Source organism: Taeniopygia guttata, chromosome 17, assembly GCF_048771995.1.
Source record: "Taeniopygia guttata chromosome 17, bTaeGut7.mat, whole genome shotgun sequence".
NCBI lineage: Eukaryota > Metazoa > Chordata > Aves > Passeriformes > Estrildidae > Taeniopygia > Taeniopygia guttata.
Window position 1 is genome coordinate 3,515,187 of NC_133042.1, and position 22,307 is coordinate 3,537,493.

Here is a 22,307-nt window from a genome sequence, read left to right on the forward strand (position 1 = left end):
GAAACAGGAGGGTATTGAGTTCTGAAAACCAGGTCTTGGCTCAGGCTTGTTAAAAAGAAATCCAAGAAGTCAGGTCTGGATTCAGAGAAAGTGAAGAAGATTATTCTACCAAGCTGACCACCCTAAACTGGGAAGAGACTTCTGCCCAAACTCAATGGGCTGGCACAGGGCTGAGGGCAGCAGCCGAAGGGCTCCCAGTCCCAGTGGTGATCCAAAAGTTGAGGGGTGATCAAAAATTGGCTCCTTTTTGGTGATCCAAAACTTGGCTCCTTTTTGGTGATCCAAAAGTCGTCTCGCAGGGTGTGGTGGGCAGGGTGTGCATCAGGCACTTCTCCTGTGCTGTGTGTAACCAGGCTGGTCCTGCACGGAGATGGCGCGTCACAACCGGAATGTGGCTGAGGGTGTCAGGAACCAGGCAGTGCTCACAGAGAGGCGTGATGCAACAGGCAGAGCTTCCTCAGTGACAGTGACAGCCCTGACAGCAGTTATCCTGTCCCATCCTGCCTGCTGGCTCGCTGCTGTTTTCTCCCTGCTGCACCAGGACACCAGCAGTGTCCTCAGGTGGAGGATACTGGCATCATTCCCTCAAAATCAGGGGAGATTCCAGCTTCTGCCAGTTGGAAATAGTGTTTTCTGAATTTCCTGTCCCCTTGAAAAGACATTTCATGTCTTTCCTCCCTCAGCTTAACCACACCAGCCTCCCCTCCTGGGGTGGCCACATCTGAGCCTCACGCTGAGAAGTGCTCCCATCTCGCTCAGGGTCTGAGTGCAGCAGTGAAGAAGAAAACACAACAGATTTTTTTTCCTTCCTTCATTCCCTGCTTCTAATAGCAACCAGGTGCTCTGACACTTAACCTGTGTGCTGCCGTGAAATTGCCTGTCTAGTGCAAACACCCATGTGAGGCCCAGGGCCTCGAGGATTTACTTTATCCCAGGATTTGTAACCTAATCTCAGTGAGATTGTCCATTTATATCAGCCACCTTAAAAATTCATATTTTTGTTGTTGTTAAACATGAGAGGAGAAAATCGTCTCTTGACATTGTTGTTTTTGGGTTTTTTTAAAGAACTATCTTTAAGGCCTTGGCTGCAAACTTTGTTTTTTTTAAATATGCTACTGTGTTTTAAACTGATAGCAGGGCAAATGCTTGGAGGATTATATCAAAGGCTGCAGGAGCTAATCAGTTGCATACATATCTATAGGTAGAAAACTTGACAGTCCTTGCATGAAAGACAGAGGAGAGCAGTATGTGTAAAAATTTCAAAATCAAATGTGTTTAAGGTCCTAAACAGGACCTGGGTTTCAGAGCAGAGGTGCTACAGGCAGACATGTAATCCTGCCCCAGGGCACCTTGTGCAGGCATGGAGCTGCTCTGAGCAGCAAATGCACCTCAGAGGGACAGAAGAACATCTGAATTGCCATGGTTTAAACCTGCAGTGTTTTACTGAGTTACTTGAGATTTACACCAATGGCAGCGAGAGCAGAGCTGCAGACTAATTGCCTAGTTTGGATTTGTGGTGATTATGAGGGTTGGTGGTGGCTTTGGTTCCCAGAAATATTCCAAGGATCAAAAGATATTTTCCTTTTCTAATACATTGGATCCTTTGACCTCTGACTTCAGTCCCAAGCCCATGGATTATTGCATAAATGGGTAAGGTGGCTGGTTTAGGCATTAGTTAAACTTTCTGACACAGCCAGAATCAAAAGTTGATTGCACAACAAAGAAAGAACACAAAAAAACACAACAAAAAGAAAGCACAGATTCCTGCTGGTACAGAACATCTCCAGCTCAACTGGGATAATCTGTTCAGGCCATTGGCTGCTCCATGGTTCTTCCTTGGAAACACCCAGTTCAGGTTTAGGTTGAGTTTGGGAGCAGAAATCCACCATACAGTCCCCAGTCTCCCACCCAGCCCCTGAGTGTTCATTTAGTACTCCAACCACCCTGTTTTGTAAACAAATCCTGTGCTTGTAAACAAATAATAAAAAAGCTGGAGGGCACAGAGCAAAGCTGTAGCCATGTTAGCACCTCTCTACTCATAGAGAGAGAGGGAAAAGCCTCTCCAAGACTATTTCCTTGGCATTTGTGTCTTCTGAGTCAGCTCAGTATCTAGGAGAGAGAGGCAAGAGAGTTGTTTTGAGGCCTTTGCACCTGCCATGTTACTGGGCTTATCCAAACAGGGAGAGCTTGGACCACAGCTGAAATAACAGCCCGGTGCAAGAGCTCGGGATTTTTGACGTCCTTCTTGTGTTTACAGCATCCCGCCCCTCCTCTCTCCCAACTGCAGAGCCAGGCAGGAATTCTCTTCATTATCTTCTGCCGTGCTTCTCATGCCATTTTTATTAAAAAAAGGCAGAGCAAGGGGGAGCGTGTGAGAGAGGAGAAGAAAACATTGTATTTGTGCAGTTAATGGCGATGAGGGGAAAAGAATGGAAGCTGGGGAGCAGATCTGTTTGGGTTGTCCTAAAGTGACCTCATCCCCCTGGCTTACTCTTTATCAGTTGCCTTTGGAGCACCTGAGGATAGTGAAACCTGTAAACACCGTGGTGTTCGTGGATATTGGGAGTAATTCAGGACCTCTGGAACTGGCAGTTTCAGAGGCTGTGAGCAGCATGTGGGGACAGACTGGACAGCTCCAGGCTGTGTCTGACAGGGCAAGGGATGGTGTAGACTGTCAGCTCTTCTGTTTGTGGTTGTAATCCACTCCACCCTGGCAGCTGATCTAAAGCATTGCAACGAGGGAAGATGTGGGGTTGATGCTGTTTGCTGCCAGCAGATTTCCTGTTTTGCTCGGCAAGGCTTCCTTGCTAGAGAAGAGCAAAGGTGACAGTGTTAGAGGGAAACAGGGCTGTCACCAGCAGACCAGGGCTCATTCTGGGCTGCAGAGACATGGCAAGGAAATGTCATCTTTTGTCTCAAGTGTTTGGTGGCTGTTTAAGGTCAAAGACAAATGGGTCTTTCATAAGGACACTTCAGGTGTAGAATTTGCCTGTTTCACACAACACTGGCTGTGACAGCCGTAATTTAATTGGGGATGCTTAAGTCTGTGTCATCTTGTCCTTAAATAAGAGGAACACTGTCTGCTTTCATTGCTGTCTGACCATTTTTCTTTTCATAGGGCAGAAGCTGGGCTCAGCCTTAAGGATATTTTCAATTCTGTTGGAAACAAGTCTTTGCTGTATAAGAAACCCTCCTGCTGTTATTGGTAGTAGGAAAAAACATATATGCCACAGTAGTAGGAAAAGAGGCACTGGATGTTTGCTTTCCTTCAATGCTTTCACTGCATCTCAGGTGTGTCCTCAGATGCTGAACCCTACAGCCTGCACAGAGCAGATGTGCTTGGGGCAGTGTCAGCCCTTGCAGGTCTGCTGGAACTCAAGAGCATGAGTGTTTCTTCTGTAAATTCAGTGATCCTTTAAACCCACCTTGGTCTGAGTGAAAAACAACTTCCCACAGGTATAACTTTTCCCATTAAGCTTTCCAGGAACACCCAAACTGAGAGCAGAGGTCCCTGGCCTGGAGGGGAGAGAGAGAGAGCAAGATTAACTCAAATTCCCAGCCTCCCCAGTAAAAACAGGAAAAGAATTAGAGGGTTCTATATCCATGACCCTGGATCTGTCACTTGCCACAACAGACAGGAAAGTTGCCCTCATGGTATTTCACACAGCACGTCCTAATTCCCCCTCTAAGCAGAGGGCTTGAGCAGGTTTTTAATAAGGCTGCCTCCCCACAGGTGGAAGCTGCAGCGATCAATGAGGCTTACTCAGTTCTAGAAAAGGTCATTAAAAGACCACAGATATACATTTGAAGAGTGTTTGTTCACATCCTTGATGTTAAAGATGTTCTTCTCGAGCACTTCCTTACGTTGCATCTCACAGAGCCACCGTGTGTGGGGTCCTGACCAGCAGAGGAGTGGAAATGCCCCTTGTCCCTGTCACTGTGCCACCAGCTCCTAGGGAGGGTGGGAGAGAAAATAAATGGTCAAAAATCACACTTCCATCAGCACTTGGAACACAGCTTGTCTTGCTGACATCTCCAGATACAGTCTGTACTATCAACCTTGGTATCCTACAGCTATAGAAAGGGAATCAACCCTTCCCCTCCCTGTTCTTGCATTCCTCCTTCCCTCACTATGGGACTGGATTATTGCCTGGGGTATGGCAAATATCATCCCTTTAGCAGCTATGTTTCTCCAAAATGTGGGCACTGTGAAGGAATGCTGAAACTCTCAGTTGCTGCCAATATGACACATTTAACAGTTCAGGAGGATGTAAATATCTCACGTTCCAGTTGTTGAATCATGAAATGCCACATGCATCTCAGTCAGCTTTTTGTCTCTCATTGTGGCAGGCCAGGGTTATTTGAAAGCATTATGGCTTCAGTTTTGAGTTTCTGAGGTGTTTTTTTGATGTTCCTGTCCAGTCACATCTCCAGCTCTGTCTGTGTGGTGCTAAAGAGCCCTTCTGGAGCAGGCACCACATTTCTGAGCTCCTCTGGGCACGGCTGGTTCATTGGTGCTGCCCTGGATGTTACACCCTGGGGTTCCCCTGCTGTTCCCCAATGCAGGGAAGACTGTGAAGCTTCAGGTTGCTCAGGAGGGGATTTGGGGCGAGGATGGGGAGGATTTGCCCCTCTGGAGACCTGACATTGCTCTACAGGGACCACACGTCTCCAGACATTCGTCTTCCCTTTCTTTGTATTTTAACCTAAGACGAGGATGTTGGGGTGTCATGAGCATGAATAACTTAATAGCTCTTATTTTCTACCCAAACTGCAGAGGAGTAAGGGGAACCAGACTGTGTAAATAATGTCTAAGGAGGCAGAGATTTTGTTCACCTTCTTTTTGGAGAATAAATGGGTTTGGTTAGGGGAATTTTTGTGTCACTAAATTTGAAGGGTCGTCTTCCTATCACAACACAAGGTTCCAAGAGCATTCCATCTTTGAGCAGGTTGCAGCTGGATATCTCCCCTCCCTGATGTGCAGCAGGTGACAGGGTTAGAGCACAGCCCAGTGCCACAAAGCCAGGAGCCAATGTACCCCATACAAAGTTTTCCATTGCTAATCCATACAATTAAATAGGTCAGAGTTCTCCCCACCTAATAACTTTCATTTCCAATTTTCTGTCTTATTCACCCATGTGCACATTCATCTCCAGCCACCTCATAATTCATAACCACCACATTCTCTCGTGTGCTTGATTTGATTCTAGGTTTTCCTCCGCTGTATTCTGCAAACTTCCAAACAAGCCTGAGCTTTTTCTCTTTTCCCTTTGCTTACATGTGCACACAAATACTTCCCTCCAGTAAAACCCATGTGCAAGGCACACTCACTGCTCTCAGCCTGCCTCATACCTGGAGGTACTGGGGGAAATCACACCAAAAATCAGAATCTGCAAACTCCTATTTTGCACTCAGGACCACAATCTCAGTGCATCAGAAAGCAGTGTGGCCTTATTTATTTTGCAGCTGCCCCAACTGTTCATTTGTTACCATTTTCAAAAAATTGAATCTTTTTTTTTTTTTTGTGGTTAGCAAATCCCCAGTGACAAAATCCACATTTCTGCAAGTGTGCTTGTTAATCTTAAATATTTTACAAATGGTTTTGAGACAGAACTTGAGAAATAACTGCTCTTTAATAATCAAAGCTTGGCTCTGCTTTGATTTCATCAGTATATATGAAAACCTCACATCTTAGTAAGTGGATTTATCTGGGAGTGAAATCTAGAGGAAAACCCTCATTATTTTACTACATAGTGTGTTTGGCCACTTTAGTTACTTCCTATAATTTTTTTCCCTCAGAAAAACAGTTGCTTTAAACAAGTCCCAAGGGGCAGAAGTTTGAAACTTTTCACTTTGATTGAATAAACAGTCTTACCAATATCTGGGTAGACATCTCCCCAGCCTGTAGGTGAATTAAGGTACTGTTTGTGCTACATGAACTCTCAAATTTAGCTAATAGGAACCACAGACTGTTGCTGACAGGATTCAGGTGCAGAAGGAATGAGAAAGCCAGTTTTTCTGGCTTGTTTTCCTTCCACTGAGTTGTACTCCCATTCCATTGCCATGTGCAGTAACAAAGAGTCAGATCCCAGTGCTGTTGGCATGCAATTCATTCAATGCCAGTTTTTTTTTTTGCAGGCACTATACCCTTGAGAAACAGCTTTGTTGTAAAATATAATGTGGGATATTGGAGTTTAAGTCATGCTTGTTAATTTAATGAATGTTGTAAGGAGATACTTACTTCATGAACCTGAAGATTTCAGTAACTCATTGATATCCACTTCAATGGCTTTGCTGCTCTGCGTAGTAGATTTATCTCCTCGTAGTACACACTTCATTAGTGGATGCTTTTTGACCAAGTTCCTGTGACAAAAAGCCATGTATATTGCTGTCAGTAATTGGGGCAATGTGAGTGCAGTGAGCAGAGTACTGGCGGGGTTAGGGAAGAGCTGGGCTGCCTTTCCTGCTCTGCAATTAACCTGATTGATGACTTTGAGCAAATCATTTTGCCTTGGCCACTCCATGGCTTTACAAATCCGCACAATGAGGACAACAAATGAGTTTCTTTGAGGAAGGTTTTGAGTTTTGATGGTGTAAAAGACATTGTGAAAGAGCTAAACATTTTTATTAGGATTATATTGTTCCCATGTTACATATGAAAAAAATATTATTCCTCATTTACAGATGCACAGGTTTTAGGTAATTATGGCTTTGCATAAATATGTAACAGTTTGCTAATTCTTTCTGTGAATATTTCAATGCTAATACCCTGATCCTGTGCTGTGGTGTGGATCCTATTTTTTGCTCCAGAAGAAACCAACTTTTTAACTCTTCTGTTTTAATGCCCATATGTGATGTGGATAACTTATTTGTCCATCACTGAAACATCCTCAGCTTACACTAATCATCACATTCCCACTGGCTCCAGGTGCAGTTGGATTGAGCTCAGGGCTGCTCAGGAAATAATGAGTATTTATAATAGTAATGAATAACAGGGTATTTTAAATTCCTTAAATGAACAGACTTGCTGGTAGTGCTATCCCTGATGTGGAACAGAAGTATCCAAGGCTGAACACAGTGAGGCACAGGACTGGTTCCTCATGTGTTGAAGTACCCAGGTGTTGGTGATGCTCTCAGTGTTTCCCACTGCTCATGGTGAGAGTTGGCACTGCCACAGTGGCACTGCAATGCCTGCTCTGCAGTGGGTAGAGGTGTAAGCAGCAACTCACCAAAATGCATAGTTTTCATCAGGAAAACCATCAGGTTTTCATCAGTTTAGCTGTCAGGTGGTCAAGAACTGCACCTATTTCAGAGTCGTGCATAAATCAAGCATAGACAAAGGTAGCGCTGATTGTGCTCACAAAAAAAAAGACACCCAACCAAAAATTAATCCCATCAAAACAAGGTAGGAACGCTGGGAGGAGCTGATTGAACTGTACCTTGCCTTTTTGGCAGCCAAACCCCGCTCCAGTCCCTTTTCCTCTGCCCTTTGCTGCTGCTGCTGCCTTTGTTGTATGAATGACTGACTTTCCTTTTGTCTGGCAGGGAGCTGAGCGACAGGACCACGTACAGATACCAGGTGGTCATTGTGTCTGGGATGGAGGAGAGCGAGCCTTCCCCCGCCCTCCTTTATGTCTCTGGGAGTGGATACTGCGGAGACGGGATTATCCAAATGTAAGTCTGGAGCGAGCAAACAGATAAATCTGGGCACATCTCCTCAGCCAGAATCTCAGGCTAGGAAGGAATTGATGACCTCTGATATCTCCTTAGGTTAGGCTGGCTCTCATCTATAGATAATGACTCACGTGCTTGATGATTACCGGGATGATGACATTTAATTGTAACACAGGCTCTTCTCTCCTGGCACCAGGAGATACAGACAGAGATACAGATAATGGAGTCCAGACAGCAGGATCGATAGGCAAGGACGCTCTGTGCTGTTTATGCTGTTTGCCCATGTATCCGTATCTTTAAGCATGGATGTGACATTTCCTGCACAGACCTGCTGCTGGAAAAATTCACACAGCCTTCACTGCTGTCCTTAGCCGTGCTGTCCCATGTGTGTGGCAGCTGGGTAAAACCCTGCCACGTGCTGGGGCCAAGTTCCTGGTGCAACCCCTTGTTTGACTGACCACCAGAGCTGGGATGCATTTGGAAGTGATAGGTTTGGCCTCTGAGGGAGAGTGCTGGGAATTGCATGTTCTCAATCATCTCCCCTCTCTCACCAGTCCCCAGGCCACTGAAAATGTAAAACAATCCTTCACAACTATGTTAGAGTTTATTCCTTTACTTTGTTGGCCCTTAAGGCTGCTGCTTCAAAGCTTCCTGGCATTAGGTAATTTAATTATTTAAACTATGGAAGTAACAACAAGCAAGTGCTTAATCCAGACAGTATTATTTGCTTGAAATAATGCTGATCAGCAATCACACAGCACAACTCTGTCAGATGATATACCTGGCAGCAAATATTTGCAGGAAGAGGCCCAACAGGCAAGGAAAGCAAAGCAAACAATCAAACAACATATGAATCCAGGGCAATCCTGGAAAGAGAGGTGGAGAAAGACAGATTAATTTTGCTTTACATAATTTTTCTGCTACTGTTATGTTTGCACATTCCTCAAACATCACTTGTGGCTTTGCAGCAAGTGTCAAACAATAGCTGAGCTGCCTCAGGAGCGAGCAGGAACCAGACTGTGTCACAGCCTGGTTGGTTGTGGCCCCACTTGCAGCTGTGGCAGCCCCTTTCTCATCTGGTTCTGACTCTTCTCCCCACACACTGCCGCAGCCGTGCGGGTTGGCACAAGGCAGGACTCTGTCCCCAGCACCCCTTGCTCCCTGTTGACTGCTCTCCTCCAAGTGCTGCCACCTGGAATAGCCACGCTCCAGGCTTTTATGCCTTGTTATTCCCATGCTGGGGTCACAGTCTGGCCCTTCCAGATTTAATACAAAGAGTTTCAGAGATTCCTGTTCTCTTTTTCCCCACCTGCTGAGCTACAGCCACACCAGCTACGAAGGAAGTTGCTCATATCCTCATCAGAGGACAGCAAGTGGTATCCACATGTGCAAGAGGGAACTGGCCAGGCGAGCCTGTGAAGCAGGAATGATGAAAGCCCTCCTTAAGGAGGAAGGGAGAGGTATTTTAGGGGTGGGCACACAAAGACGCTGATATTAGAGCTTTGGGGTTCTTGAGAGGGGTTGCATCAGGTTGATGCTACTTTGCCAGCTGACTGCTTTTTGCCTGCAGAGAACTGGGGGAAGAATGTGATGACATGAACAAGATAAACGGCGATGGCTGTTCCCTGTTCTGCCTGCAGGAGTTGTCCTTTAATTGCATCGGTAAGTCTGGCTCAGAGCCCTTCAACCCACAGTGGGCAACAACTCAGTGCAGAGTAAGGAAAAAACCAGTAGTACTTTCAGCATTTCCAGCTGAAGAGTTGTCATGGGAGAGAGAAAAAAGGCGGAATTTGTAGGTTTGAAAGGTGAACATATCTTCCCAGCTTCTGGTCATTTTGATGGGAAATTGGTTCTGCTGGCTTTGAAACAGCCCAGGACTTAGGGCTAAGTCAGCCATTGTGGGACTGATCCAAAGCCCATTGAAGTCAGTGGGTGGTTTTCCACTGGCTTCAATAGGCTTTAGATCTGACTACGTGAGAAGACATGAACTGATTTTTTCTGGTAAACAGGAGGAGGAGTGAAAGGGGAAGGGACTGAGACCAGAAGCAAGTCCAGCTGAGGTCACACCTCCTTTGAGTTGCAAATCAATATCTGAGGATCAAAGGTCTGGCTAATCCCCTTTTTCAGAGGTGAAAACTACTTAATCAGATTTCATTTGCAAGCCTGGTTTGCTCTGATTAGGAAAACCTGTAAGCACAATGGCCGGAAGATGCTCGAGCTATCGGGCTGCAGTTTCGAGCTTTACATATTTATTAAACTCTCTAGGAATGCTGGGGACATAGAAGGGAAATGGAGACCAATTTACACTGCACCTTCTGTGGAGCAGCCCCACGTTGTGGGGCTGCTTTTTCTGGGAAAGAAGAAAACATGCAGAGCTTCAGGAACCAAAGTTAATGTTTATAAAGGGTCGGCTTTTTCTCAAGACATTTTATGAGATTCCTTATCTGGACTGCCCAAGCAAACACCCTGCCCCGTGTAGTGATCCCATGCCTTCAGCTCAGGGTTTCCATCCTCAGCAGATGTTGGCAAGTCTGAAATTTGCTCTTTTTGGCAATTTGACCATTATCTCTTGTGCCTGGAGAGACATAGAATGGACCTCGCGGGCACCACATTTTCCTTGGGTGGTATACTGGGGACTGCTTGGCTCATCACAACAGCTGCATTTTTACTTCAGCTTCCCACACTGTGAGTGAGACTTGAGGCCTGATTTGGTGATGTACTTATTTACATATGAAAATAATTCTATTGAAATCAGGGATATTTATGGTCGGACTAATTGCGACAATTGGTGGTCTTGAAGTTAAATTTGTGTTTCAAGTAACTTGCTGCCTTAGAGCCTCAAGCACTGCAAGATTTTAGTCATAATATTTTGAAAGTGGGATAAACACTTACGCAAATGTTTTGGGTTCCCCAGACATCAGGCGTGGTGTGAGGCCGGTTCCAGCAAGGGTTTGGGCTGGTGCTGGATGGTTGTGTCTGTATCACCCTGCTCCACAGCAGGGCTGAATTCCTTGGTCCAGGTCTGTGCTTTGACCATCCCAGCATCACATTAGGATGTGACCCACGTTCTCCCCTGTGTCCATCGGTTTTTCAGGAAATCAGGTGATGTGGGCTGGGGGGGAACTGCAAATGCTCCAGATAAGTCCATGGACAGGATTAAGAGCGGGGTGTCCCAAGCCTTGGACCACACAGTGGTGTCCCAGGGGTATGCAACACTGCTTTATGCTTTTCATATAATAAAGTCATGGGATTGGTTATTTTGGGAAAACCTTTAAGATCATGGAGTCCAGTTGTATCATCCACCCACCATCATCCAACCATTCATCACCCATCCAACTCCAGGAGAAGCAACAGGACTTCCTGAGAGTGTGGGACAAAGCTGTCTGACAGCAGTCTGACTAGAAAATGAAGCGAATAAAACATACAGATTTTTCTACTCCATGACAGAGGAAGTGGGTTTTCAGATTTGCTTGTGTTGGAAAGGAGAGGGGAATTCCAGGGGCAAAAAAGTTGTTTGTTTGTCACGGGCTTTGGAAGGTTGTGGTTTGCACAGATCCTGGATTACAAAACAAATGATATCAAATTCCTTGTGAAATATTGAATATAGGGACTCAGATGAATCAAATTAGCTGAATTAAAGGGAAGGTGCAGGAACAGAGACTTTAAAAATGTTTGGTTGTGTGACTTTACAGTTGTGCTGGTGTGACTGCTGTGGTGGTGATGTTTCTGCAGGGTCTGTGAGGGCAGCCCCACTGCTGTTTTCAGGCAAATACTGCCTTCAGGTCTCTAGGAGAGGTTCAAAGGAGCTAATATCTGTGAAACACATCCTGTTGGCTCTTCTTGGCTGGACCACCATGAATTATGACCCCAAGAGCTAAGGAGACACTGCCAGTTTGTCTTTCAGACAAATGAACAGTGCTGATTTATATTCTGTTTGGTATATCAAGCATTAAAATCTCACCAGAAAATATAAAGATGTTGGGGAAGTGAGTGGCTGTACATATTACATAATAAATAATAGTAAAAAAAGAGTAGAAATTCAGCATTCTCCACAATCTAACAGTATCACACCTAATCCTCTGCCTTAAGCTGAACAAAAGTCTTCTTTGATATTGGTGGGGTGTTTTCCTGGAAAATACAGAATTCTTGAGTCCCCGTTTCAGGAGCACAGAAAAATAAGTGTAATTTATTTCCATGTTTACAAGGCTAACACATGTTATAATCCTGTAGAACAACAAGCAGTTATTTCAGAGAGTGTTATTTTTTCAGTGATGTTCTTGTTGTATTATGTAGCTCTTCAGAGCCCCGGGAATCACTCCCCTTCACCAAAGAATTCAGAGAGCCTCAAGCACATGTTCAGAGGCTTTGTTGAATCGGGGGCCTCAGGGTTTGATCTTGCAAATGCTTTCTTCCAGGCATGTTTCTGAACTACCACAAGGCATTCTTTAGACTTCAGCAAATCTAACCACAACAGTGAATGCAATGCTTGTCACAAATTGTCTGCAGGATTGGGTCCCACGTGGCTGGAAAGAACTGCTAAACATTTTGTTTGCTAAAGACAGGGCTGAAGGGGCGTCGTGGGCGGGTTCCAGAGGAGGAGGTTTGATAGCAAAACCCAAGTGGGCTCCTGCCGCCCAAAGAAGAAACCATGCAAGTCACCTCGCTCAGTAGGAGAAACATACAACAGAGCCCGCAAGCACCACCAGGCTTCAGATTCAGAGCTGTGAACCACAGAATAATTTAGGTTCAGAGGAGTCTCTGGAGGTCTCTGGTCCAAGGAGGGCCAACTTCAAAGTTAGAGCCAGCTTCAAAGTTGGAGCATGTTGCTCAGGGTCATGTTCAGCTGCATTCTGGATATTTCCAGGGATGGAGACAGCCTGTTTGCAGGTGTCCCTTTGCCTCTCTCACTCCCTTTGCCTTTTAGGATCATGGGGTTTATGGGCTTTTTTAATTGGTCCAACTTTCCTTTGACTAAATGGCACAAGGCTCTCAAGACACTTTGCACTAGTGCCTGTAATAAAATTAAACTTCTTTTCATTTTTTTTTCTTGCTTTTGTTTTTCCTCCTTCTTTCCTCTCTAATCAGATAACAGTGGATCAATCTGCTCTGCCAGGGAGGAGGGGCGCGGGGGAAGGAAGGAGGGAGGCAGGGAAGAAAACTGTGTGGTCTCACTGTCAGGCTGTCCTGGCCTTCTCCAAGCACAAAGCCGAGTAACAGAAAACAGAGAAGATTAATAGCATTTTCTTCCTGCAACATGCTGAAGAGCGACAGTGAGATTAATTAATTAATTAATGGAAGCATCTGGCAGTGCTCTGTGTTTTAAGTTCTGCAGCACTCTCTCCCTTCCCCATCGTTAAATTTATCATCTCTACCTTTCTCCCCCCTCACAGCCACTTCCTGTAGTGGATTTTGCATATTTTTATCTTTTCCACACAGAATTTGGTCCCACGGGGAAAGTTGCACTTTGCCTTTTGATTAGTAAGAGACAGGTGATTCAAAGCCATGTCCGTGTGACTGATGCACCCCTCTCCTACCTCTGGGCTGCTTTCCTTTCACCTTGCTCCTGATCCCTCCCGGGATAAGTGATTTTTGCGGTTACCGCGGATCTCAGCCAAGTTCAACCCGACGTGTCCTGTGTAAAACAGACCCCATTTGTAAGAGTTATGGTTCGCAGTGGTGGGAACCTGGGGCTTAGCACTTGATCCATTCCCAGCGGAGTGCTGAGAAATGGGTGTCTGAGGCACAGCTGAGCACCTTGTCCTTGGCGTGCACTCTCCCACACACCAACACTGCACACCCAGATATATGTGGGACATTGAAAAAGAGCCCGGCTTTCATTTGCATTCCTTTTGTGGAGTGGGATGTGCATTATGCATTGATTTAGCTCACCAGTGCTGAAGAAAGAGAAAGATATAATAAAAAAGATGCAGAGATCAATAAAAAGGGAGGGAGGGGGAGAGAAAGTAATATGAAAAGAGATGAGTAAAGACTGATAGACACATTGAAACACAGCTGGGAAGTAGCTCCAGAACTTCTATCTCCCCTTAAGTTTGCCAGGTAATTTATAGGGGCTTCAGTCACATCTTATTGGTGTTATTATTGCTATACTTTATCTCCTTTGCTTATAAGGGACTCTTGGCTAAAGCCTTTTTACAGCAAAACAGGGCAGAGCTTCCACTGACTTCCAGATGGGAGTGGTCACCATGAAGAATGGGAATGTTTCAGGTTAGACACACATCTCAGTGGTGTGTGGGATCAGGGCCTCAGGGATATAAAATACAAAGAAAAGACACAGAGCAGAGGCAAAGAGAAAATAAATATATCTAGCTCTTGAATTTACCACCAATTTCTGGCATGCTTGAAACATTAGTCACCAGTGGTTGTTCAGGGAGAAGTATGATTTTAATTTGACAATGATCCTTAAACACCTTTTCTTTTGCTCCTGCTTGGCCGCAAATGTTTTTCTGCTACCTTACAAATCTGGATCTGTCTTCCTCCTCCTCAGAGGCCTCTCCCTCCAGCTGTGAGCCTTACCTTTGTGAGAGCTCTATCCTTTACCTCTCCCATTATCCATAAATTAAGCATAGCACTTTCCCCTAATCTTATTGTTTGGCGGGCTGCATTGCATTCAGGGAAATGATTAATATTCATGAGCTTGCTATCTCTGTTTGGTGCATAATCCTCTGGGGAAATTGCAGTGTTAAATGAGTGACACAAACCTAATTTTATATGTCTTTTCTTTCCTTTCTTTCTTTTTCCTTTTTTTCCCTTTCTGACAGAGAAGTAATGTGCTTAAAATAAATTGATGGATGACCATCCATATTCATTGTGGGCATGCTTTGAGAGCCTCCCATCCTCTCCCCCTCCCTTCCTAATACTACTGCACAGGAACACAGCTTTGGCTGCCCAAACCGTGGCCCCATGCAGCAGCTAGTGGTGGTTTTGCCTTCTTTCACCAGCATTAAATAGGCCTTGGCTGACCCTGCCGAGGGCTTTCAGTAGAACAACAGCATGGGAGAAACAGAGCCACCTTGCAAGAGAAACTCAGCATCTCCCAGGGCATCAATAAGGTGAAAGCATCGACCAAAGAGCTTGGGAAAGAGGTTTCTGTTGTTAAAGCTGCTGAGGTTCTATAGCAGAATTTCATGGCAAATAGTCATGAATTTACTGGCCGGGGTTATTCAGATGGTATTTGTGTGACTCCTTCAGCTTAAGGCAAATACTTTGAAGCTGACTGTTTCCTGCAGCTCGCAGAAGTGTGGCTGCATGTTCTGAAATGTCTCAGCACTCATTTGGCAAGTTAGTAATCACAGCATCCTCATAAAGTCTCTTAAAGTGATTTTCAGACTGTCATCATTAATAGTGCAATCCTAGGAAGGCCAGCTGAGGCACAAAGCAGGGAGAGCAGACATCTCAGGCAGCAAAATACAAAGGACAGATGCTTTTTTGTGGGGGAGAATGTGGGCTGGAGTGGTATTTGCCTGCATTTTTCCCTAGGCCAGTGACTCCAACCCAACTCAATCCAGCTTTAGTTTTTAGGACACAGCTACAATGAGAATCCAGCAGGACAGCTACTCTTCTACTTGTTGCATCCCTCACACTTTACTCTCCGTGGATCTGAGGGGCTTCCACAGCTGGTCATACTCCCTTTCTGAGAGCATCTGTGACTCAACAACAACTGTGCTCAGAGGATGAGGCTGAGCACAAGTCCTTCCTTTGCAGTAACATCCAACCATATGCACAAACAAGCACTTTGTTTTCCCTGAAGAATGGCATCTCTGAGTTTTTACTCTTGTGTTCCTCCTCCCAAACGTGTGCCAGGTGTCTCAAAGGGCCATGCTGGCCACCTTTCTTATGGTCAAAATGGTTACTCCCTTGTGTGGCAGAAACCTCAAGACTTCCAGTTGAACAGTTTCCAAGTTAAGCTGATAAATCTGTGCAATATCAAAATCTTCTTGGCACTGTTTTATCCAACCATCCAGGGAGGGAAACAAGGTGAGGTAAGAAGATAACATATGTGTTAGTGCTCTTATAAAAATACCTGGTTACCAGGGTTGGGGGTGGCTGTGTTGGGTCCTGTTGGCCATGCCTGGTTGCCAGGGTTGGAGATGGTTGTTGGGTCCTGTTGGTCATTCCTGGTTGCCAGGGTTGGAGATGGTTGTTGGGTCCTGTTGGCCATGCCTGGTTACCAGGGTTGGAGATGGCTGTGTTGGGTTTTGCTGGCCATGCCTGGTTGCCACGGTCAGGGACATCTGTGCTGGGTCCTGTTGGTCATTCCTGGTTGCCAGGGTTGGAGATGGCTGTGTTGGGTCCTGTTGGTCACTCCTGGTTGCCAGGGCTGGAGATGGTTATTGGGTCCTGTTGGCCATGCCTGGTTTGCCAGGGTTGGAGATGGTTGTTGGGTCCTGTTGGTCATTCCTGGTTGCCAGGGTTGGAGATGGCTGTGTTGGGTTTTGTTGGCCATGCCTGGTTTGCCAGGGTTGGGGATGGCCACTTTGGCAGTGATAGCTCAGACAAGGTCTTGCTAACACCACCAGCCATGGAAAATATCCTTTCTCTTAAGTGACAAAGACTCATGTTCTTGGAGGTGAAATATCAAATTTCAGTGCCAGGCTCTGCGAGGGAATTGTAATTGTATCTGTCTGCAGCAGGCAGATCAATTGCATAATTCTGGTGCTCCGACTGCTATATCATAGCGAGGAGCCGAGTCCCACCACACAAAGAAAGCCAGTCACGCCCAGGAATGCATTTCCACAAGCAGCTGAATTACCAGGGAGCCGTGCTCCGCAAAGGCATTATCCCTGCCTGCTCTGCTCAGGAGATGCTCAGACATGATTGTCATATTCCACGGAAAAAAGCCTCCTGCGAGGCCCCTGGATGTTCCGCAGTAGATTGCGACACCCACGCTGCCTTCATTCCCAAGGTGTCTGTTTTATTTCATTGAAGGAAGACGTCACCATTTATTGATATGCGACTTCTTTCTGAAAGGTCTGCCCAAGCTCCGTGTAATGGTTTTCCTCCTTTCAATCAGAACATCCAGGAAGGAAAGTAACTCTTGAATATTTTACTGTAGCAGGAAATATCTCTGTCTCTGCCTTCTTCAATATTAAAGAACAGATTAGCAGATATCCTGGAAGCAGGCCATATTATTCACTCTCTTCCCACTGAAGCCAAAGGTGAAACTCCCATAGAAATAAATGGAGCAGGTTCTGCGGTCACTCAGCCGCCGAGTTCATGTGATCTGCAGTGGAATTATTTCCCTTTTTCTGATAGAAACCTCTGGATACATTCTCCTCCTCTGTGTGAACATAAACACCAGTGCTGGAGATGCCGATTAAGTGACGTGGTGGTAAAACCCTGCTTCTGCAGAAGCTGCTGACTTTGGTGAGCCTGGGCTTTGGCCTTTGCTGTGTCTGAAAGCCTGCACACCTCTGGACAGACCTTTCAGGGGTTAAAATGCAAATCTTGTTCTGTTCCAAGAATTTGTTACTCTGAGACAATGCTTCTGCGTTTTTGTCCCCCCCTCCTTTTTTTTTTCCTTTTTTTCTTTTCTGGACAAATAGTTATGTGGCACGAGGCTTGTTATAGTTGGAAACATCCCTAAGTAAACAGCTGAGCTTAAAAATACTCCTTTTTTTTTTTTTTTTTTTTTTTTTTTTTTTGTCCAGCCTTAAAAAAAAACGGTAGTTACTGCACAAAAGAAGTCTATGCTGATGCCAATCACCGTGTCCTGGCTGAAAACAGGAAACTGCCCCCAGTGTCTGTCCCCAGCACTTTGACAACCCTGCTTAGACATTCAAAGCCTAATTTGAGGATGTGCCCTGTGCTATGAATTGGATCTCTTGATCTCTCTTTTTTCTTTATTTCATGAGGTGGAAGGCTGCCTATCACAGATAAGTGTATATCCTGCAGGTCTGCTTGCTGGCCTCTATCAGGCTTCACTCATTTTGCTGATGATTCTCCAACTTCTCCTCAAACTGATAAAGGAGATGGGGAGTTACCTGCTTATTCAGACCTGCTCTGGTAGGTTCTTCCCAGTGCTCACTAAACCATCTGTGTTATCTCAGGCATCCTTTCATTTCTGAACCCCAGAGGAGGGATCTGTATTTCAGTACAAAAAACTGCCTATTGCAATGTTCTCAGGAAGCTTAGGAAGCAAGGGGAGATGGAGTTTGCATAATTTTCTGGTGCAACACACAAGAGCCCCAAGACTATTTTGGATCTTAAAGCCTGACTTCAAGAGTTAGCAGAACAGGTCTTGCCAATTTATTTCCTCAAGTCACACTTCTCCAGGTTGATGCTGCCACAGACCCTCCTTCAGGGTTTCCAGATGTCACAGAAATTTTTGCTGAACTGGAGACTGCCTTTTCCCAAAACAAGGGCAATACAGGAACTTTGGTTTGGCCCTAATGTTTTTCTGCCTTCAGTAAGAACTTTCTAAGGGAAAAGGAGCTTGGGCTGCCTGAATGAAAATGTGTTCCCTGAGTTCAGCACAGCATCCTCCAGCATCTGTTGTCAATCCCCCAGAGATGCTCTCTCCTGCTGCCAGGTGCTATGCCTCCAGACATTTTACTGTTCTAGATTTAAGCTGGATTTCCAGGGAACTGCTTTTTAATTTTTTGAAGGCATTTCTTCCTTGAGGACAAATCAGATATCCTTTATATTCCCTTCTTCCATATCTCCTTCCAATCAGATTCATCTTTGGAGTGCAAAGTCCACAGTGTTGATGGACACAGTCCATGGTGCAGGTCATGCATGACGAACTCTTGACCATCACCAGGTCTTGGGAGCCTTTAGACCTCTGTGGAGACAAAAATTAGCTCATATTGCCAAGGCCTCAGATGCATTTAGTGTTGCAGTAGTTAAGAAGAGATCAGAAAAAGCATTTTGCATCCTTATAGGAATAATGCCATTAGCTATTCCTTCCTAGAAATACACCACTCCTGACACTGTCCTCTCTGGCTCTGAGCCTGTATGAATATAACTGTGCTCTGTTCCCACCACTGAAGAAAGGGGAAAAGTCTGTTAGTTTTTATTTTGTGAAGGCAGTTATAGGAAGAAACAATCTGGTTGTTCTTTGCTTTGATCATGAAAATGTAAAGTGCAACACATAACCTGCCAGTCACCCAAGATCACCGGCAGAATCCAGAGTCAGAGCTGATGCTCAACACCTGAAGGAAGAACCTCTGCTAGTTTTTGGCAGCTCACACAGTGTTGCACCCCATTTGGCTGTAGAAGGTTGGTGGCCTCATGTCTGGGAAGGATTTAATAACAATCCCATTTACCATCACTCAGAATTGGGAAGCCCACTGGCAGGAAAAGTCTTCCCCTCTTCTCACCAGCACTCCCCTCAATGCAGAGCGCTGCACACGGTGTGATGAGTCAATAGTGAGACCAACAGATCTTCCTTAAAAGTAACCAGGGTTGTAAAGCCAGTTTCTCTCATCATCTCTCAGCTTCTGTGCACAGTGCTGTCCCATGGATGCAGTGGCTCTCCAGGGCCAGCACAGCTCCAGGGCTCACGACAGTGCAGTTCAGCAGGACTTGGTTAATCATTTAGGCAGCCCCCGTTTAATTCAGACATCTCAGGCTCTCTGTTCAGTCCCTCCCTCGGGTTTTGCAGACTCTGAGCAGACAGATTTATTGGGGTCTTAGGCATAATCAGGAACAAATTAGCCTCTGTTAGGATCACACACTGTCCTGGATCACAGCTATTCAAAGGCTGCTTTCCCCTCCGTGTGAGTATGAATTAAGTCATCGGCCTGAAGTAGGCCTTGAGTATTCTTTTATCCCAAACACATGATCTTATCAGAAGCCCATTACGTTTATCATTGCATTAGGAGGGAGCATTTGGAGCCAGTGCTGGAGTATGCTGCTCTATAATTGTGCTTACTTCAGTGCCTGTCGTGAAAAGAAGTCAGTGCTCTGGGAGGGCTGGGAAACACTGTCTAAATGCATGTGCCTAAAATTAGGCTGTGAGTTTGTGGGTATGTGTTTGCATGGGGGGTGGCTGAGTCGGGGATGTGTAAAGGGAGCGCCCGTGCGTTTGTGTGTCAGTGTTTCTGTCAGCGTGGGTGTGCAGCAGGGTGGTGATGTTTCACTCTACGTGTGCATATTCGACTGTGCATATATTTATAGGCTGAAGGTCAGGTCTTTTTAGCAGGGTAGGTATTTTCCTTTCATCCCCCCGCCCCCCTTCTTTTTACAGAAATAAGCCTCTTTTTATAAAATGACAAAGAAATGCTTTTTTTCCAAAAATGCGTATTTGCATCTGTTTGGCATTTGTTTTTGAGGATTTTTGATTGCTGACCTCAGTCTTTTTAGGGCTGAATATTTCTCAGAGATTTCTGTTGGGCCTCTCATTTAAACTGGGACATAGTGGGTAAGCCAATTGTTTCCTACTGTCCTGACACCTGATTTATGCCTTGATGTGGGAGAGGAGCAGAACAGTAGATGCAGAAGGATAAGGTGAGGGAACCAAGAGTTTGTGTCCATGGCCATCACAGTGGCATTCTCATTCCACCCATTCCTCGAGCTGGCCAGACATAGGGCATGGCTCTCCCAGGGATGAATGAGCCCCATGGGGGTAGCACTACTTGGTTGCCTTAGGGTTCATCAGCACATCCACCCAGACACCCCAGGAGCTATTGTCATCCCTTGTCTGGGAAACACTCTCCCAGGGCCTTCTCTGAGTGCCTTGAGGGGTGGGATATATATTTGGTGGCTGGCAGACAAATGAAGATGTTAAGATGTGACATGTAAGGGAAAGAAGTTTGGCCACCCTCGGAATATTCATTCAGAAGTGCACTCATACAGCTGAAACACTTCCAGACTTGTGCTCTTTTTCACCAGCTCAGAGCTCTGGCCTGTCAAATACACAGTTCCCCCTACATTTATCCATGTACACAAGTTGTCCACAGAAGCTGTGATGAAATAAAACCATAATGACATTTTTTCCTGATAGACTTCCCTATTCTTTTGAAGCCACCCTCTCTTAAAGACCTGGAATCTTGCACAGGAGGAAAAGGAATGAAAGTCATTAAATAATTGAATAGCAATATACTGATGTTTTCTGGCTCACGATGGTCTTTCACTGTGTAAACCAGGAGAAAAAATAAACAGGGGGTTTAGTAGATTGGAAGTAGCTCAAAATTGAGCAGCCATTGGATTTTCTGACACCTAGCTCATGATAGTCCAGTGCTACCGACAGGATTCTCCTTAGGGATCCTTTCCATCAGTCCAGCTAGCAGCTCTGGCTAATTTCCTACCATTTTTTCAACAGGCTTATTTGCCAGACGAAAATACAACAGGCTGTCAGAACTGGATACCTCTGGGGACTGGCAATGATAATACAATACAAAATAGGATACCAACAGGTCAAAGGTTTCAATTTCACAGAGTACTCTAATGACTGAAAGTCATTATTGCTATGCAGTCTGTTTGAAAAGAGTAGATGGATCTCGGTTCAGTTTTTAATGGGCCACTGTTACAGAAACAACCTCAAAAATTTGGCATCTTTGTTGGCAGTCTCATTAGAAAAGCCACAGAATAAATGGGCAAGGATAATAAAGTCTCCTGCTGCTTTTGATCTTTTCAGGTCAAATCTGAGTCATGTTGGTTGAAGCCGTGTGTTTATGTGGCAAACTCACCCTCACACTGTGTGTACTGTATCTGCCTTGGATAAACAGATCTGTTTGGCCCTTTGGTCACTACAACTGTGAACTTGGCAGTTTTCACCATCTCTACAGCCACAGTTGCTGTTGTTGTTGTTGATTTGCAGATATCTTTTAAAAACAAAAAGGGAAACATTTAAGACCAAACCCTCTGCTGGCATTTTTCCATCCCAGCTGGTGGAATTATGCCAACACCCACATTTGCCTCTCTACGTATTTTCTATCTCTGCTTTCTTCTATGTCTTTAAAAAGGAGATAGATGAAAATAAGCAGAACCCCCCTAACATTGGGAAATATCTTCGGGGAATTGCCCAATACAAAAGTTGGCTATTGTTGCTTGGCTTTATTTAAATCACCTTGGTATGACCTAAAAGTGACCAATGCTTCCACCTCCCAGTGACCTGACACAGGAGATACATGACCACTGATGGTATCAGATCCTAGGAACTACCCTGCAGACACGTGTAGTTTGTTTTCTCTCTTTCCCCTGGCAGATGAACCCAGCAGGTGCTATTTCCACGACGGTGATGGAGTCTGTGAGGAATTTGAGCAAATGACCAGCATCAAAGACTGTGGCGTTTACACTCCCAAAGGCTTCCTGGACCAGTGGGCTTCCAACGTCTCTGTCTCGCACCACAGTGACCAGCAGTGCCCAGGGTGGGTGGTCATTGGTCAGCCAGCAGCAACCCAGGTAAGGACAGCCTGTTCCTCTTCCTCTCCTGGAAGTCCAGCAGGGAGCAATGCTCCCAGGTGGAGCTCACTGGGCAGCATTCAGGGCTGCTCTTACCCCTGCCTGTTCATTTGTTGCTTCACCAAGGATGGCCCCTAGCAGCAACTTCTCTCTTTCTGAGCCTGATTAGTAGTGATGAGTTGAAATTCAGTCCCAGTCACCCAACTGGAACTGGCTGAAGTTGTGGCTGGGTTGATTCAATGAGCTGTGCAGGAGTCACCTCTCCCAAC

General features: G+C 45.4%; 1 protein-coding gene across 1 annotated transcript in view; it reads left to right on the plus strand.

Moving 5' to 3' along the window:
* Positions 1 to 22,307, plus strand: part of PAPPA (pappalysin 1) — a 180,837-nt gene that overhangs the window by 83,098 nt on the left and 75,432 nt on the right. Inside the window, exons 8-10 of the mRNA XM_030286607.4 lie at positions 7,546 to 7,674; positions 9,245 to 9,336; positions 21,842 to 22,038. Of these exons, the coding sequence (XP_030142467.4) occupies positions 7,546 to 7,674; positions 9,245 to 9,336; positions 21,842 to 22,038 (418 nt within the window). The remainder of the gene's footprint in view (positions 1 to 7,545; positions 7,675 to 9,244; positions 9,337 to 21,841; positions 22,039 to 22,307) is intronic.